Consider the following 19,350-nt stretch of genomic DNA (forward strand, 5'->3'; position numbering starts at 1 on the left):
CGTATGCACAAATAAGTTCAAAGGCGCTGTAATTGTAAAGTTGTCGGTAAACAGTACAGAAACAACAAATCCCTGTTAAAGAAATGATCGGCATGTGATATGAACTGTCAGTATTATGAAATAAGTTAATGTTACACATGTAGCTCAACTTTACTTTTACAGTAGGCGAGGCTAGAGTACTTACCGATTAAACAATTTTAAGCATTTAAGTATGATTGAATTATTTTGTGACTGTATATTATAGATGATTGAATAGTTATGTCATTGTATAAAACTTTAAATCTCAAGAAAAATGCATCAAAATATGAAATTAATTTACACAAAGCTGTCGCTGCATATTTAACAAAGTAGTACGAATCGTAATGTGTGCGCAAATAGTAAAATTCGCCGAATGCCTGATACTATACATGCAAACTTCATTCATAGATAGATCATAATTATTTTAGAAGTATGAACCCTTAAAATTCTGAGATAAAATGTCAGGGCTATACATATACGTAATGCAGCGTACAAATTTAGTGGTTAAAAGCAGGGGATTAGAGTCGATTGAATCTCAGATAACCTTTAGACTTTCACATTTTCGTGAGAAACACATTCATATGGTCCACGTATTGCAGTCCTTTTTTAAAGGACAGCAACTTGTAATGTATACTATTGTAATGCACTATACTTTTGACATAAATAAACATGTCACTATAATAGAATATTTATTACTTACTTACTTACATATATTTTTTTCTACAAATAGCTGAGACAATGCATTGTCATATATAACATTTGGGACTGTATTTTCACGATAATTAGTCAATCTCTTGATAATTTCGTTTGTACCAAGCAAGAGGTTGCTCAAACAAGAAAACGATGTTAATATTTAGAAAAAGTCTTACTTTTGATTTGCGAGGCAGTTTAAATTTTTTTTTAAACACTTAAAAAACGTTAAGTTGAAAAATTTAAGTTGAGAAGAAACAGCTTATATAACAATGTAAAACATTAAGAGAAAAAAAGCTGACAAAACAATGTCAATAAAAAATCACATAGTTTGCCCTAACAACAATAATCATTGAAACAAAATCCTATTTATAATTTAGTTTTATTTTAAAGGCCTTATTGTTAATTTTGTGTTTAAGAAATTTTAATTTATTGCAACACTAAAAAAAATGAGCTACTCGACTCGTTGCAATTGGTCAAAGCTTGTAGGCTAAATGATCCTAGTTTTTACAAAGAATACGTGATATTGTGTCTATTTAATCACCGCAGGATGAATATTCATTAGTCATCGTAGTATATCTAAAAATTTAATTGATATGATGTCAATAAACATGTTTTATTGCGGAACTATGAATTGCATCCCATCAGGTTTCTGGAAGAAATGGTTAAAAATCTGAAATAGAATTACTTAAGATATTTACAACTTATCTTCTTTATTTCAACTCAAGCAATTTTAGATTTCAAAACATCCTGTTTAATACTAAGAAATAAAAAATAATCATTTAATATTTGAATAATTGGTGAAAAAATAGTAAACAAATTGTATATTGAATTTTTGGAAAAAATAATTATGAACCAATCATGTACGGAATTTAAAATTTTTGGCAAATCCGCAATACAATTAATGTAGATTACACCAAAAATTCGACCTGCTATTGCAATGAAAATGTAAACAGAGAACCTTTTAAGTTTTGGCCCCCAATTTAATGTTCTAGAGTGTATCACGCGAATTTAAATGCAATGATAAAAAGTAGGCACTTTGATTGAGTAAAAACTTTTAAAACATTTTAATTATCTACATCTATCAAGTATCATTCCATCTATTTCTTACGGAAAGTTACAGTTAATTCATAGCTCTATAGATGCAGCTAGCTGCAAGTTTGTAGCTCCCGGTCTGAAAAACAAATCGGATGGACGACCTGGTAGCTACAGTGCCTCCCATAGTAAAAAAAACTGCAATTTACGGCGCACAAAAAATTGTGCTAGTTTTGGACTGGTAAATCTTATTTCCAAAGTTATTCTGTAAAAACAAATTAAATAACACCATTAAACTCTTCATTCAATTTACTGCTGATATCGGTACTTTACTTGCCTCAAACTTTCTCTTAAACACACTTACCGACCTCGACAATTGAAGTATGTTAAATTCACGTCGAGCTCGAAAGTCGCCATTTTTAAATGTAAACAAACTTCACCACTTCACTTTACATGCCATTGGCTGATGATGGAGTTTAAAAGACTATCAGAGGCAAGTAAATTGATGATATCTGTAGTAAAATGTCCTAGAAATTTTTTGGAATCAAATATTTGTATCGAATATTTTCGGAAATTAGGTTAATCGGTCCAAAAGCAGCGCAATTTTTTGTGCGCCGTAAATTGCAGTTTTTTACTATGGGAGGCACTGTAGCTCCCAGGTTGTCCATCCGAATTTTTCAGACCGGCAGCTACAGACCTGCAGCTATAGATACAGCTAGACTGAAATTAACACGCCCCATTTATCGATTGGTCGCAATCTCCAGCGGCTGAAACTGACAAGGTCCTGCAGGCAAGACTGAAATTGACACGCCCTGTGTTATCGATTGGTCAAAACATACCGCGAACAAAGAAAAATCACGGACTGCACGAAATAATCAAGATGATGTCGGACTCAAAGTCTCCCAGGAGACGATTTGGTTGTTTCTTTTAGCTCACTTACTTAAGTACGTTAACAGTAATATAGTGAAGTTTACTAACTTTTTATGATCAATTTTTAAATTAGTTAAAAGAAAAAATGTTTATATAAACAATAAAATGCTCTCTTTGATGATTCATGCGGGTTATGGAGGTAGCAAACATTGCAACAACAAAAAAATTACATTACCCTCTGACGCGTGTTATGTATTTTTCTGCAATGTCGCTACCTTCATATCCCGAATGAATCACCAAAAAAGCATTTTATTGTTTAAATGTTTGATGTATTTTGATAAGTCTAAACATTTTCAAAGGTTTATCAACATTACTGTAAAAAAAAATATCACTGTCTCATCATGAATATACCGATCTCAACATCTGGACGAATATAAAAGGCTCGAAATCAAATTATCTAATATTTATGAATTTTTGTTTTGTAAACAAACTTAGCATATCGTGTTAATCAATTATTAAAATATTGCTTAAAAGTTCGCAAAAACAACAGTCACTGCGTTGTTCATCACTAAATATACCATAAGTAGAACCACCGTTGTTTCACAGCATCAATTTTGGAGTTAAGGTGGAATAACACTCAAATTAACTGTAAATTATCTGATAATGAAAGATATTAAGATAAATAAACTATACATATGTCAAATAAGCGAACAATTTGCATGTTTGGGATAAAATGGGATGAATATCTAAAAAAAAAAATCAATTCAGTATGTAACAACAAAAGCCCCTGCGGGATTCGAACTCGGTATACATGTATGTACGGATCACGAGCCCGACACTTTACCCACTCGGCTATGAGGTAAGATTTGAGTTGTTGTCGATAAAATTCTTTTAATAAAACAAAATGTCGTTTCGGTCAGAGGTCAGCCATTTTATGACGATGTGTTATTCCACCTTAAAATTCTGAAGAAAAACTTTATTGCGTTTATTCTCATTTCAGTTAATTTTGTCAAAAGAGTAATATAAAAGAACATGGTAGAATTGCCTCTGTCAATTTGTCGTCGAAACACAAATTCAATGCAATCTTTAAAATAGTAAAAGATTTTGATTACTTAAAACCAAAGTACCTGAAACTATTTGAGTTCTTTTTAAACGTCTGATCAAACTCAATGCTACTATAATCACAAGGATAACTTTTATGCGTTTATAACAAACAAATTAACAGGAGAACATTCATAGCCACTTTAAATGGCATGGTCGCAATTTGAACTACAAATTCTCTTCTTTTGTTGTTCTCAATTCTAATACAAATAGAACGCCTTTTTTTCGATAGACAATCACCTAGGTTTGAATTTTTACTTGACATGAACTCGTTGTTGACACGCACTTTTATTTACATGGAAATAAATATATACTATATTACTGCACAGAAAATATTATGTTACAAAAAACAAGTGAAATTTTAAATGTGTTCATGAGAATAAGCTAATTAATGGAAAGGTCTCTGTTATTCGTCCCGCACACCAAAACTTGTATTCTCCTTCTGTAGATCCTAGGAGCATGATAAAATTAAAACCGTACATGACCTTATGTATAGGGTTTTAACGTGAACGTGCGTCCATACACTGAAGGCCAATACACAAATCGGCATCTAATGTCGGCATCGTTCTTACTTGTGTTCCATGTGTAGTTACATAAACAGGATGAAGAGGGCTTTGACCTGTTTTCTTGTGACGTTATTCTGTAAGTACATGAATAGTACACGTATAGTTAACGACTATTGATTGATAAGGTTATTAAACCTTGCATTAAAACTTTCACTTAATGTCAAATGACATTTTTGTTGCCAAAGAGGAATAATATCTATAAACAGTGTATTTTTCTCATAAAATGCATCATTGAATAAATCATTAATACATCGGTGTTTTTTGTAAAAAAAAAAAAAAAAAAGACTAAAGTGAAACATTCTACACTGTAAAAATGTGTATTGCAGCTACGGAGCTCCGTTATTGTCATAAATCGTTACCTGTGCTACATGTAGTAATCGGTAGTAGCCGGAATCAGTATAATGTATACAATAGTGACAAGTAACTGTTAGTTCCTCGATAGCATATGTAATGACGTGGGGTAGCGATCGTGCATCGGGCTATAGAGAGGGAAAACAATTTGGGTCGAGAGTTTAGAACCCGCTGTCGGCGCTCATAAGATTAAAAAAATTAACCGGGTTCCCTTTCGGCATAGTATGCTCACGCGTAATAAACACTTTGTATACTATTCGATATAGATGAGTATTGACAGAAGGCATAATAATAGACATCTAATTACACATGCAAAGCCTGACAAAAACACACAGTCATTGTCCAATAAGGTTTCACTGATGTGCAACAACATAATGTGAATATTCATGCATGATGTAGTAATATATATCTTATCTTTTAATTGTGAGTGTTATTTTTGTTCATATATCAGGCATTGGTGGAACTCAGACATACATAATGATATCGACAAATTTTGTTGCAATGCCAACACCACAAAACATGACTTCTCTTCGACCGACAGCATGCAGTGTTTCTGGTGGCTTCATGAAATACTCTGAAACAATAAACACTTTTTTACCTGGACAAGATTTCTTCTATACACAACAGGATTTTGACAGTAAGATTTTTCTTGTAAAATACTTGACTATAAGCCTTATAAAACTCATTCATGCTATAAATTATTACCGTATATACTGATAAATGTGTAGTGCATGCACATTGTATTAAACATGTTTATTAACTTTTACAGAAACAACAAAAGATTTCTTCAGAGTATCTACAGCTCAGTGTTACCAATATCCCGAAATATTTTTTGTTCTGAGTACCTTGCTGACAGAATGTAGAATGATTAGAAAAAAGTCTTACGACACGAAGAACGATTTGGCAGATCGGAATGCAACTAATATATATTTTTGGTTAAGATTTTATGAAATGGGTAAGCATTTATAATGTTAGTACAGTGCATATCTTCTTCTACATGTAAATAGAATTAATGTCTCACTTCATAAAAGTGGATTTTAGGAACAAGACCTCTTAATCAGTTGTCATGTTTATGTTTTTTATTTTATTTATTTTTTCCATGTAAGTTTTTCCTTTACTACATATATGAATAAATCAAAGTATGAAAAGTACTTAGGGTCATTTTGTTTTGATATTTTTTATTAGAATAAGTTTAACCAAAAGGTTTACAACAGGAATACACACTCTAAAACACTAAAATAGTGATTGCTTTCTTTATATTGACTGTTGATTGATTGTGGCGTTCAGCATTCATGGTTTGACCATTCTATATATAAATGTGAAAAATCAACTCGCGGGCGAGTTTTAATGAATTTTTATTTCTCTACAGACTGTACTGGGGTTCCTTTTGCAAAACATTTATGTGTAACTTGCAAGTCAAAAGATTGCTCTGCTAACGTCACCTGCTACGTATTTGCCGGAGAATGCACTGGAAGCTTGGAATTAAACACCAACCTAATTGATGACAAAGACGAGAATGGCAAATCCTGCAAACGTGGATCAAAGGATGGAAACTGTACCAACAGTAAGATAACCCACAGTTCAAGTATCATGTACACCAACAGTAGGATAACCCATAGTTCACGTATTGTGTACACCAACAGTAAGATAACTCATAGTTCATGTTTTGTGTACACCAACAGTAAGATAACTCATAGTTCATGTATTGTATACACCATCAGTAAGATAACTCATAGTTCAAGTATTGTGTACACCAACAATAAGATAACCCATAGTTCATGTATTGTGTACACCAACAGTTAGATAACCCATAGTTCATGTATTGTGTACATCAACAGTAAGATAACTCACATTTCATGTTTTGTATACACCAACAGTAATATAACCCACAGTTCATGTATTGTGTACAGCAACAGTAAGATAACCCACAGTTCATGTTTTGTGTACACCAACAGTTAGAAAACCCACAGTTCATGTATTGTGTACACCAACAGTAAGAAAACCCACAGTTCATGTATTGTGTACACCAACAGTAAGATAGCCCATAGTTCACGTATTGTGTACACCAACAGTAATATAACCCACAGTTCATGTATTGTGTACAGCAATAGTAAGAAAACCCACAGTTCATGTTTTGTGTACACCAACAGTAAGAAAACCCACAGTTCATGTATTGTGTACAGCAATAGTAAGAAAACCCACAGTTCATGTATTGTGTACACCAACAGTAAGAAAACCCACAGTTCATAGATTGTGTACAGCAATAGTAAGATAACCCATAGTTCAAGTATTGTGTACACCAACAGTAAGATAACCCATAGTTCAAGTATCGAACATACTACTGTAAAATTGCTTACAGTTCAAGTGTCGTGTCATCCAAGCTTGAGAGTTTATTTTTTTTATCTCTGAACTCAGAGCAATTTATTTATTCCCATTTAAATTTTTTTTGCATTAAGGTCTTTAGGTTGGAAGTCAAGTTTGATCGTACTTTTGTCATTGTCATTTCGATATTTTCAGTTTGTGATCCTGGAACCTATGGCCTTCTGTGCAGCTCTAGATGTAGTCGCCATTGTGTGGATGGAGAATGTCATCACAGAAATGGCACTTGTCTACAAGGATGTACTTCCGGTTGGAAGGGAGACAAGTGCACCGAACCAGGTACAGTTAAAGATATACATTTTAACTACAGATTAGAAAATGTTGAATCTATACTACTATATTAAAATAATAGACTCGAATTTTTCGGCTTTAATACCGAGAAATCGGAGGAGTACTCTCTTTTGTTTTATATATTCAAAACATCATTTGGTACTTGAAGATTATCACATTGTTTTCATTTTTTCTCAATCAAGCTTCGCTAATTAATAATCAACGAAAATTCCTTTGAAAAATCCGGAAATGATCTGGATTTTTAGGATTTTACAATCTTGCGCATGCGCATTAAATTCTCGCTAAATCAAAGGAGGCTCTTTAGTTTATGTTTCCACAGTATCACATTTCCATGGATAAACTCAGAAACAATAATAGAAATACGTGTAAATTTTCATTGGAAATTTGTTGTATATTCTGTTCATCAAGAAAATACGGGAGATAACTCTAACTCAGTGCATTTAATGAAAAATCCCGAGAGTTCAGAGTGTCAACATGGTGTGTAAATTTGAAGCGAGTAAAAAACCTTGGTAAAAATGTTGAATTCTTCATTAATATGCATTAAATTTTTAGATGAAAGTTATTCACAGACTCAAAATGGTTTATTTTGAATGATTTGACTATTATTTTAAATGCGGCTTCATTAATTTTCTCCAAAATCGTTTCGGAGCGATTCTGCAATTTGTTTCTACATTACGGATGTATGGGAGGCATGCTAACTGTGGTGAAGGCATGTCCCGAGACACAGTTTGATTATTCTATCTAAGCAGAGTGTAGTGAAATTAATAGCATTATTGTAGGCTTAAAGTTTGGTTAAGTAATTGTCAACAATACGGTATGTCGAAGTATCTATTTCGTAAATGTTCGAACATATCAGAGACATAAATGACATTATTGTTATTTATGTCTGATCATATCATGCATGCATGGGTCAAAGTCTAGTAGAATTCTGAAAAATCTTGGTGATATGTTTATATTCCATTGCCTGTCGTAGTCAATATGAACATTTGTATTCATGTATAATGCAAGTGTTAGAGTTAGTAACTGGTTTGTTTCTCAACAGATGTCATAAAATCTTGAATTTTTTGTATTAAAGTTTGTTTGCAATTACAATAAGGAAAAAGAATGAATTTTACTGTTGAAAAAAAAAATCAGGTAAAAAAAAACAACTACACTAAATCTTGATCTTTACTAAGATTTTGATTCTTTGTAGCCCAAGAACATTATCAAAATGTTATATTCCTTTGGTTAAACTTGAACATAAGAAACAAGATATGAATCCAAGTAAAATCTTTAACACGATATAATACTACATAGTAATGCAACAATATTCAAACGTTCAATAAAAAACAAAATGTATGTTCATGCATGTACAATAACTCAGAGACTTGCAAAGAAATATATTAATAAAACTATATGAAACAAGAAGGAGCATTTTTATGTTTAAGGGATCTTATTAGCTTGTTATGAATTTTAAACAAGAAGAATTGATTCTTGAATAATAAGTGTTGCAGACCGCGGGCTTCTTTGTTTCATAATCATGACATAGTTTGTACATTAAGTCGTATGATATACGGTTTGACAGACTGTCCACCTGACAAGTACGGCGTGAACTGCAATCTGACCTGTAGCCCTAATTGTTGGAGCGACAAATGCGACAGTGAGGACGGCACGTGTGTCTGTGGACTTGGGTGGCAAAGAAAGGATTCAGCGTCCAATGATGTCCTCTGTAACAAACGTGAGCTATTCCATACGACTGATAACTCTGAAGTTTAAAAGTAATAACGTTTTTAGAATTGGAATAATCATTGGGTTTGCTGCAGATATGTATATGTAGCTGTACGGAGAAAATTCGGGTTGACAGGCCGTAGAGCTTCATGATCAGTTCCTTCCATTCGAAATACTTGAATTTTTTATGGTGCACAAAAATGCTCTTAGTTTGGAAAAAGTTAACTTACTTCGCTCGTAAGCATATAGTATATAATGTTCTTCGAACATGAACATCTTTCTCTTGATTTATTCACTTACCGGGTTCCTATGAACCTTTTTTACACACCCTCACAGTCTTCGTAAAGGAAAGTGTGTTAAATGTACGTGCAGATTTAAAAGAAAAAAAAAAAACTTTGCTTTACTTTACGGGGACTTTAGGGAGTCTAGTTGCAAACATTGCGATGCTTTCAATGATGTGCTAGATTTTGATACGTTTAAAATACTTTAGTATGATCAAAAATAATGTTAATCAGTCCAAAACTCGCGCAAGCTTTTGTGCGCAGCTTTATCTCCGGTAGTCCGTCCGATTTTTGTCATACCGGGAATTACAGACCAGCTAGCTGTAGTAATGTAGCTATCTCCGATTTTTTTATCATATTCTTTGACATTTTCTTGAGAAGGCTACAATTCCATAGGATCTCCGTAATGGTGCAACGTAATTTTTAATGCGGTTGACTTCGGTTTGAAAAGATTGTTTTAAATTTTAGACTTCCTTTAGATAATTTAACGTTTTAAATCATGATGTACAACCAAACTGTATATAAATCAACACCAGATAAACCACCAGCATGTTTGCCTGTTATACTTATCAGCAATAATGACAGTTCTCGCATATATTTATGGGATTTACGCTTAAATTTTAGCTGAGCTTGACTAAGTTAATATTAGTAAAAATAAGCGGTCTTACCTCTTTCCATCACAAAACATCACATTTTTTTCGTCGAAAAGACGAGAATTCCTATCTTGAGTTCAAAACCCCCTCTGATTTCTCCCGGCTGTCCCAAAATATAATGAAATCAACCAAAGCCAGTGATCATGGCGGACAAAATCAACTTGTGCTGTTGACGTACACGAACAATAACTACAATAGTTGGACTATACTTGATATTCTTGAATTAATGTATGTCCTACACAACTACACTATTTGAGGTCAGTTAAGAAATACAAATGTTATTGTTATTTAATAATGATTTTGAATCACTCCAGCACTTGCATCAATACGGAAAATCATATCGAGTAACAGCCTCCCCAACCACCCCCAATAAAAAAAAAAAACAACAACAACAACCAAAAACCAACAAACAACAACACTAAACAAAAAAGAGAGTGTTAAATTACTACAGCTACATATCGCTGCGGGTTGATATATCGTTTTAAAACACAATATCGAAACACATTTCAATGTTTATAGCATTTTTACCATTTCAAAATAGTGTTAAAAATCGTATATTAAAGTATAGGAATAATCGTTTAAATAATTCCATTTCCTTGATTTCAGCCTGTGAGCCTGGATTTTACGGCTATCGATGCGAGGAGGAGTGCGGAGACTGCTTGGAGGGCACAGTCTGTTTACCTGTAAACGGTACCTGTCCAAAAGGTTGTAATGAGCCTGGCTTCCGCATTTATTCTGACAGGTGCAATTATAATCGTGAGTCTATTTTTTGGGGGGTAATGAAGTTTTCCTCTATTGCAACTATTGGAACCTATCTGATTGAACTGACATCCTGCATTAATATCAGGTTTAATGAAAAACTGGGCGTGTCATTGATGCCTCCTTAATTTCCTTCCTCTGATTCTTTGAAACATGGCGAACAAGCATTGTAATTTAATCTAATCTGATTCACTCAGGTGACCTATTGCCATTGGTCTTTCTCTTACACCGTCTGTCGTCCGTTCTACGTCGAGCGTCTTCCGTCAACTATTTTGCCTGTGTAACTTCTTAAAAAATATAAGGCCAAATGTTATCATTTTTGGGAGTTGATTTCAATCAACTCTCCTATGCAGTTACTCTGGCAAACCGAAAGTGAAACAGTGTTTGGACCTAAGCACAAATCATCGCCGCTGACAAGACTAAGTTCTTGAAAATAATAGAAAAATTTGACGTAACGAATGCTGAAGTATTGTTTTTCAAGGAAACTTATCTGTAAACACTTTGAAAATAGTCAGATTTTATATAATACGAACAATTAAGATAGTTTTGTAGTCTCATGTGTTCCTACGCCAAAGTGTAATAAAGTCTCGTTCAACCAGACGTTCGTCTGTCTCCGTAAATCGCCGACAAGCAGAGAGGCTCTCTTGCTTGTCGGAGATTAACGGAGACAGCCGCGCGTCTGGTTGAACGAGACTAGAGTTCGATATCAAAAGTGCTTGAATCCATACGATTTTTAGAATTGTTTCGATTCGAATACATAGTTTGAAATATATCTTTAAATATTACACAACATGATTCATATGGGGTTTCTCGAAATTCTTGTCGGAAAAGTCTAAGAATTCATATAATAAAAAGGTGCGTTATTCAAATACAGACTAGAAACTAATAACCATGCAAGATAAGTTGATTTTAAAATAAATGATAATCGATAAAATCAACTCCCCTCAGTACTTCAATACTTTGATTAATTTGAAGCAGCTTTTGGATAGAGGAATGAAAATTGTGAAATTTGTGACATAACAGCACCTGTGGCCTCATGGGCGTCCCAAAATATGCCAGCAAAAAAAGCAAAATTTTCAAAAGTCTTCTTCTCTACACCTGAACAATTTAAGAAAAAAGAAACTAAATGGAATTGGTTATAGTGTCTATGAAGCCCCCTAAAAACAAGACAGGACCAATGCGGCCAAACTGTGAAAATGTATCAAATTTAAGAACATTTTCTTTTTTATTCCCATATATATTTGATTTTTAGCCGGGCTCTGCTGAAAGCAGAGTCCTGGCTATAGGCAGGCAAATCGCCAATGTTACTATAAATAGCACAAGTAAACAAAAAACAAAACAGCGTCAAGGTAAAGCTTCCGCTATACCAAATAGTTACACAAAGAGCCACGTTTTGTCAAAAGTGTTGGCATTTTGTTTCTTTTTTTAAAATTTCGAATGAATTGTCTATCTTTTTTAGTTTTCTTATTAATAACGTATTTTTAAAACATTACCATGCATTTTGGACACATACAATGCGCGTGAATTTCCATGAACTACTTTGCTGCGCGATGAAGAAATGGTTGTTGCAAAATTCAAGGCAGCAACTATTGAACTTTTTAACTTCTACTAGACAGACATATTTTTTGTTTATAGCCGCTTACAAAATTTGGTCCCTCTCTGATGCTTTGCCGACATTAAAAGCATGAGAGAGAGAGAGAGAGAGAGAGAGAGAGAGAGAGATTTTCAGTCTTTACTACACAATATGCATAAAGACACACCAAAAGAGCCCGGCTTTCAGTACTTCAGTACTTTGATTATATAACGAACTGTGTGTTTTCTATTCCCGAGCTTGGCGATAGAAAAACCATATACCATCGCAAAAATGGGATTCTTTTTATCACATGTTTTACCAAGCCTTTTGTTTAAACTCCATCCTCCCTGTAAACATTATAATTGTTAGCCACATTACACATTTACTGCAAGACATCAACAACTTTACGCCTGGAAAAAGTTCCTTGAAAATTAACAAAGGAACATTTCATTTTGGAACATTTTTTTATCAACTCATGAAACTCTACACTTCAACTTAATTTTTAAAAAAAATCAATTTACGTCAATCAATAGCCTAAACCTATCGTACATATATGTTTAACTATGACGTCACGTCGGGTAAAAACACACAGTGTAAATCAAAAATTTATTACACGAATGATATCCACCGTTTATTGAGCAAAACATGTGTTAAGATTCATTATCTCTGGGTCAGAGGTTCAGGCCGTAAGCGGGTACAATTTGGTCATATAGTGAAAATGAATATAACTTATAAAATGTTTGTCTATTCTTCCATGGTAGTGGAAAATAAACTAAATGCAGGATTATAATTTTCAAAATATTCTCTACCAAAATTGTTCAATTCATGACCCCTGGATCGGTGGTCAAGGCCTTTAGGTAGAATTAATCTTGCCACTAAGGACAAATGTATGAAATTTTATAATATTTTTTCTGTACGTGTACCTTCAAAGTTGTGGGAGGTAAAAAAAAATGTTTTGATATTAGGTCCATAATGTCCTCTTCTTAAATTTTCTAAATTTGAAATAATAAAGCTGTAGGAATAGTCACAGTAGTTTGGCTTAGGTTTTAGACTTCAAAATGAAGCTTAAAATCCGAATTCAAGACTACCTGACAGGTCCATCAACGGGCTATGGTACTCAGGTGACCATCAAGGCCTTTAGTTCTCTTGTTACAGAATACGATAGCTATAAAAGTCCATGTTCTTATGATGAATACGGAATAAACTGTGAGAAGACGTGCAGCCCTACGTGTTTAAGAAATTCCTGTAGAAATACTGACGGAAGGTGTCGTAACTGTCCTGCTGGGTTAAAGGGCTTCAATTGTACAACAGGTAATTTTGAAAATGTTTCACTTTAAATTAAAATCAGAAAAGAATGTGATGCAGTAAGTATGACATCTCCAATTAAGTGCTGACCAAAACAAATGATATGTTGTTTCCAGAATGCAGCCCAGGGACTTTTGGCGAGAATTGTAACGGTCGGTGTCGTTGCGACGGTGGCTCTCCCTGTGATCCGGTGAGCGGCCGGTGCCCCGGGGAATGTGAAGAAGGGTACGAAGGGGAAACCTGCAGTATGAAAAGTAAGGGCTACAATAACGACAATAATTATGGTGTTCGATACGAGTAATGCAGACGAGGCTTGATGGTAAACAAAATAACCAACAGATGTGCCTAAAATGTTAAGATCTGATTTGTTTTGCTATAAACTATGGTTTAGTAAAGAAAAAACTTATATAATTTACCTTTGAAATTTTGGTGTTTTTCTATATTTTTATATAGAACCTCTCTTATAAAGGAGATCAATACAGAATAAAAATGACCATGACCATTGAGCACTATTAAAGGCATGATTGCAAACTCATGTAATGCAAAATGATGATAAACAATAATAGTACAAATAGATAAATACAGGATTTGATCTTCTATTAAAAGCAGCTAAGGCATACTCGGAAAAAGTTGCCCACTGTCTTTACGTCCAATGTAACGTTAAGGCATTGATCAGAAAAGTAATAAAAATATATATTAAACGTTTGTACACAACAGGACATTCCTTATTGCAACGAGTATTGAACGATATTTCAATTGGTTTTCATGTGATTATGATTGTAAAATGACGAGTATTGCCTTCGGATGACTACTTTCTGGGACGACGCTGGACTGAGATTTTCATTGATAGCCTATACATTGAATTGCCTACATTAAACATGCATCTTTTTACTTACTGTTAAATACAGAGTGTGAACCAGGGTTGTATGGAGACGACTGTGACAAATGGTGCTTCTGTAAAGACAGGAAACCTTGCGATCGTAGATACGGATATTGTCCGGAGAAGGAGTGTCAAAAGGGCTGGAGTTTGTCTTCGTGTGATTATAGGGGTAAGCAAGAATGAGGAGAACGTAGCGAACAAACGCAAAGTGTAGGCCCTTTGTTGGGCTGGTAAAATTTTGAAGTAAAACAAATGTCTGTTGAATGAATCAATGATAGAAGAAGAAGAGTTTTGAGGGTTTTTCAACAAATGCGTCTAATGCTCTTCATATTGCACGTCATACTAATGACGTCACGTGATGTCAGTAGTCAACCGTTTAGTGTAACATTGAGGAATTTTAATAATTTTTATAAAGGACAAATTTGTTGATCCATTCTTGATTTAATTTGCGATAAAAACAAGAGAGAAGTGGAACTTGATATCTTTTCATCAATATCCTCCAACCCCAACCCCCCAGGTTCGAAACTTTAATTGTTAAGCATTTATTTACAATTCTATTTCACTCTATGTTTGACTATCGACTTGGGGGAATATACTCAAAATTAATATATTTGTCAATTGATAATTCTAAGAGTACATCAATATTATGTTCCTTTAGTAAAAAAAAATCATCATATAATGTGTTTCTGATTTGTAGTGAGATCTACAAAAAAATTTTAATTCATAGATTTTATATGCTAAGAAAGACACAATTGTGCCAAGAAAGGGCGTTTTGCATTCTGTTCAAAATAAAACCGCTAGATTGCATGTTTCCATTGTTTAACAAAATGTAACACTGAACTCAAATGCCTCCATATTGTTTGAACATTCACAAACAAAAGGTAAATGTTTACATCTTCAATATTTCTACATACATTACAAGAGACAGGTGACTTATATTTGCAGTTGAAAAAATAAAAATAACTTAAGCATTGAATGCTTATTTTGGGATGTCGTCGGTCCTATGACACACCAATACCAATGCGGTGCAAATAAATTTGATACGGTTAGCGCGGTATAATAATTTGTACGCCGCAGATTTCCAATGCGAACATAAGGATGTAAATATAACACAAAGTATTGATAAAAAGTTTATACTTAATTTATATCTCTTTTACCTTCTTCTTTATATATATATATATATATATATATATATATATATATATATATATATATATATATATATATATAAATATATATATATATATATATAAATATATATATATATATATATTTTTTTTTTTTCAATAAATCCTTTTTCTTGGTACCGGGGATGAATAAACACAAAAATAAGTCCAATGCTCAAACAACTTTTATCTATAGCGCTTTCGCCCGACGTCATAGTACGACTGTACGTCTTCGCCTGTCTGAAGAGCCCGGTAGGGCGAAAGCGCTATAGATAAAAGTTGTTTGAGCATTGGACTTATTTTTGTGTTTATATATATATATATATATATATATATATATATATATATATATATATATATTGTTCTTTCCCACTATAAGCCCACACGGAGGAGCTGCATTTATTTTTCTATTGCTCTGTCTGTATGCGCAATTGCCTCACAGACTCTAAGATAGCCAATTCTCAACAATTATTTAAAGATTTGTACTCGTATATGTGGTGAATATTTCTAATACCAAAAGTATGTGGTGTTTAATAAAAATTATATTAAATTTAAAATACAATGTAAGGTATTTTAGTTTTATACATATCTAATTATAATCAATTACAAGTGATCTTTCTATTTACCTGTTTAGAATTCAATGTACAAGGAAAGATAACTCTTCCTCACTATACCATGAATCATGATTTATGTACCTTACCGTTTGCGTACTATGACGTCATAAAGGTGTGACGTCATATATTTTTCCAAGACTTATTCAGATCATAGGTCAGAGTTAAAACCACTAAACGATACATGTGTATTTCTCCAATTCCCTAAAATTGGTGTATTTAAAGCATGTCATATATTAACACTGAAAAGGAGTTTCTGTTATAACATATCATCTATTCTGTTAACAGCGCGCATCATGGAAAATGCCAACAGAGCAATTGCTATTCATAACGCCATGTTCACTAAATAACGTTGTTTATTTCTAAAATGTCATTTTTCTTTTTTCTATAGAACTATTTATATAATTAATAAATAATTATTTCATGAATAGGAGGTTTTATTTTGAAGACAATATGTTATCATAGATACATAGACCAGTCTTTACTGCACTTTAGAAGATTGATCACCAGGGGCTCGTAACATAAAAGGTACTTAAGTGTAAGACAGTGCTTAAGAAGGACTTATGTACATTCTTAGACTTAAGTCCGTAACTAGAAGAGTGCTTAGCTAGGACAATTTACCTTAAACTTAGGCGGCCGGTAGAGGTGACTTGAGTATGTCTTAAGTATTGTTTGCGTACATTCAGAAGTTCCATTGTTTATTATTTCAATTCAGCATTTGAATACAGTGTATTTACCAAATATTCACACAAAATCAATATTTTTATGTTCACCAATGTAAATGTTTTGACTTAATTGATATAAATATTATCAGTGGTCGTAATGAGCTATAACAGTTTCCATATAGTATGCAGCTGGGCTGCTGAGTAGGTTGTCAACACGTAATGGTCAGTTGAGAAGAAGTAACTATATAATTATGTAAACTCGCAAAACTTGAGAAATCAAAAAAAGGACAAACCTTTTGCGATTTTATAGACGACGATTGCCTCAATTTATTACAATGTATGTCGACTTCACGATGAAAGTATACACAGAGTATGTGAACTGCCGTATTGGTGAGGTAAGATGAATAACAAAAGATTTAAAGAAATTTACTACTGGGTATATTACTCTATCAAGTTCTAAAGGCATCGCCATTTTTCGCCAAAGGCAGCCTTCGAAAACGACTAGTGAATATTCGTCAAAACAAAGAAGTAACAACAATAGACTGAATACATTGCCTAAGATCCATCGCTTTGAGCTTAAAAAAAACTTCCGGTGCATATGTATGTATATTACAGCTGCAGCACTGTAGCTCCCGGTCTGAAAAATTCGGATGGACGACCTGGTGCCTACCATAGGAAAGTCTGCAATTTACGGCGCACAAAAATTGCGCTAGTTTTTGACTTATTAACCTTACTTTCACACAAATTCTGTAAAAATAATTAGTACCATTAATTTCTTCAGCCAATTTACTACTGATATCGTCACTTTACTTGCCTCAGACTTTCTCTTAAAAATGATAACCGACCTCAGAAAATGAAGTATGTTAATTTACGTCGAGATCGAGAGTCGCCATTTTTAAATGTAAACAAACTTGCACCACTTTAATTTACAGGGCTGCTGATGGTGTTTAAAAGAATATCAGAGGCAAGTGAAGTGACGATATCTGTAGTAAAATGTCCGAGGAATTTTTGGGATCAAATATTTGTACAGAATATGATCGTAAATGAGATTAAACGGTCCAAAACTAGTGCATTTTTTTGTGCGCAGTAAATTGCAGTTTTTTACTATGGGAGGCACTGTAGCTCCCAGGTCGTCCATCCGAATATTTTCAGACCGGGAGCTACAGTCCTGCAGCTATGTATATTCATGCCAACTTGAATTGTGTCTGCACATTTACATCTACCCCAATCTAATATCAAAGATATCAAGAATAAACATCTATTAACTTAAGACAATGATTTTATTACAAATGCATTCAAATTCGACAAAGGTAATGAAAAGTTCGATTTTACTTTTTAACATAAGCATGACTTGGCTAAGACATTGATAAGTTTGCCTATGTTACGGGTAAGATATACTTAAGCAGGGCTTAATATGTAGGTCCTAAGATTCCGCCTAAGTCCTACATATGACCCTACTTGTTACGAGCCCCTGATGATCAGCGCCTGGTGACTCGAAGTAATCTACCATTTGGACTATGATACTGTTAAAATAACATACATTTATTACTTATACGTATGGGGATAGAAACTGTAATCAGAAAATGGAGGTGAAAGCTATCTATGATTAAAACTAATATATTAATATTCATTTAAAATTGTTTTTGTTCTAATTGCTAATAAATATCTATTTTCTTTTGCTTAACAGACACATGCCTTTATACAGAAACAGGTAAATTTCATTTTATTTTATTCAATTTTGTCTTTAAAAAAATTAAACATTCTTTTCACAATCAGTCCCGTTATTTAAACCTCCGGTTTTCTTTTCATCCCTTTCAATATAAAAGCAGGCCCAATTACGTGGGAGCCCAGGAGCTTGGGGATCGGCCTCGCTTTGGGGTTCGTAGGAACCTTCTTTGTTACTGGATGTGGTGCGATTTATCGCAAATTCGAAAAGATGTAGCGAGAAGGTTTATAAGAGTAAGTGCCATTGGATGAAAATAAGAGAAGAAGTTCCGGGATTGAAGTTGAATTCATTTCACAGAGAAAAGTTCGGTCGTAAGACTATTTCCGACCTACTTTTGTTATTTTGATACTTTAATTTATTGTACTTTTGTTATATAAAACATACATTTATTGTACATGTGCTAGTTATATCAAACTGATGTAAGTTATTAGTTGTACTGTTATAGAGAATAATTTATTCACCGCCAGAGTAATCTAGTGGCGTAATGATGTCATCATTATTGAAGTGCATAACCCATGACCAGATAATTGATTTAAATATTCGACACTATTCCTGTAATCAGATAAACGGAAAATCTACATTAAAAGAAGCGATATCATTTTAGATTTAGTTAGAGGGTATTCAATTAGAATATTTCATTTTCCGTTAATGAGTAGTTATTGTGAAACTTTACATATTTTTTTATAAATTTTTATATTGTGGTTGATGGAATGTTTTTTCATT

At 33.4% G+C, this 19,350-nt stretch overlaps 1 protein-coding gene across 4 annotated transcripts in view; it reads left to right on the plus strand.

Moving 5' to 3' along the window:
• The window catches only part of LOC105325378 (multiple epidermal growth factor-like domains protein 10), a 207,975-nt gene extending 188,750 nt beyond the window's left edge, over nt 1–19,225 (plus strand). For 2 of the 4 annotated variants that reach the window (XM_066077962.1, XM_066077961.1), the window contains exons 3-12: nt 5,401–5,586; nt 6,001–6,195; nt 7,149–7,289; nt 8,866–9,018; nt 10,549–10,698; nt 13,430–13,585; nt 13,696–13,833; nt 14,488–14,628; nt 18,589–18,612; nt 18,728–19,225. In XM_066077962.1, the coding sequence (XP_065934034.1) occupies nt 5,401–5,586; nt 6,001–6,195; nt 7,149–7,289; nt 8,866–9,018; nt 10,549–10,698; nt 13,430–13,585; nt 13,696–13,833; nt 14,488–14,628; nt 18,589–18,612; nt 18,728–18,843 (1,400 nt within the window). In that variant the 3' untranslated portion in view covers nt 18,844–19,225. Of the gene's footprint in view, nt 1–4,226; nt 4,357–5,082; nt 5,269–5,400; nt 5,587–6,000; nt 6,196–7,148; nt 7,290–8,865; nt 9,019–10,548; nt 10,699–13,429; nt 13,586–13,695; nt 13,834–14,487; nt 14,629–18,588; nt 18,613–18,727 lie in introns of those variants that run through there. The other 2 variants (XM_011424898.4, XM_034482129.2) reach the window with 2 other exon arrangements.
• The last annotated feature ends 125 nt before the right edge of the window (nt 19,226–19,350 follow it).

This window comes from Magallana gigas, chromosome 3, assembly GCF_963853765.1.
Source record: "Magallana gigas chromosome 3, xbMagGiga1.1, whole genome shotgun sequence".
NCBI lineage: Eukaryota > Metazoa > Mollusca > Bivalvia > Ostreida > Ostreidae > Magallana > Magallana gigas.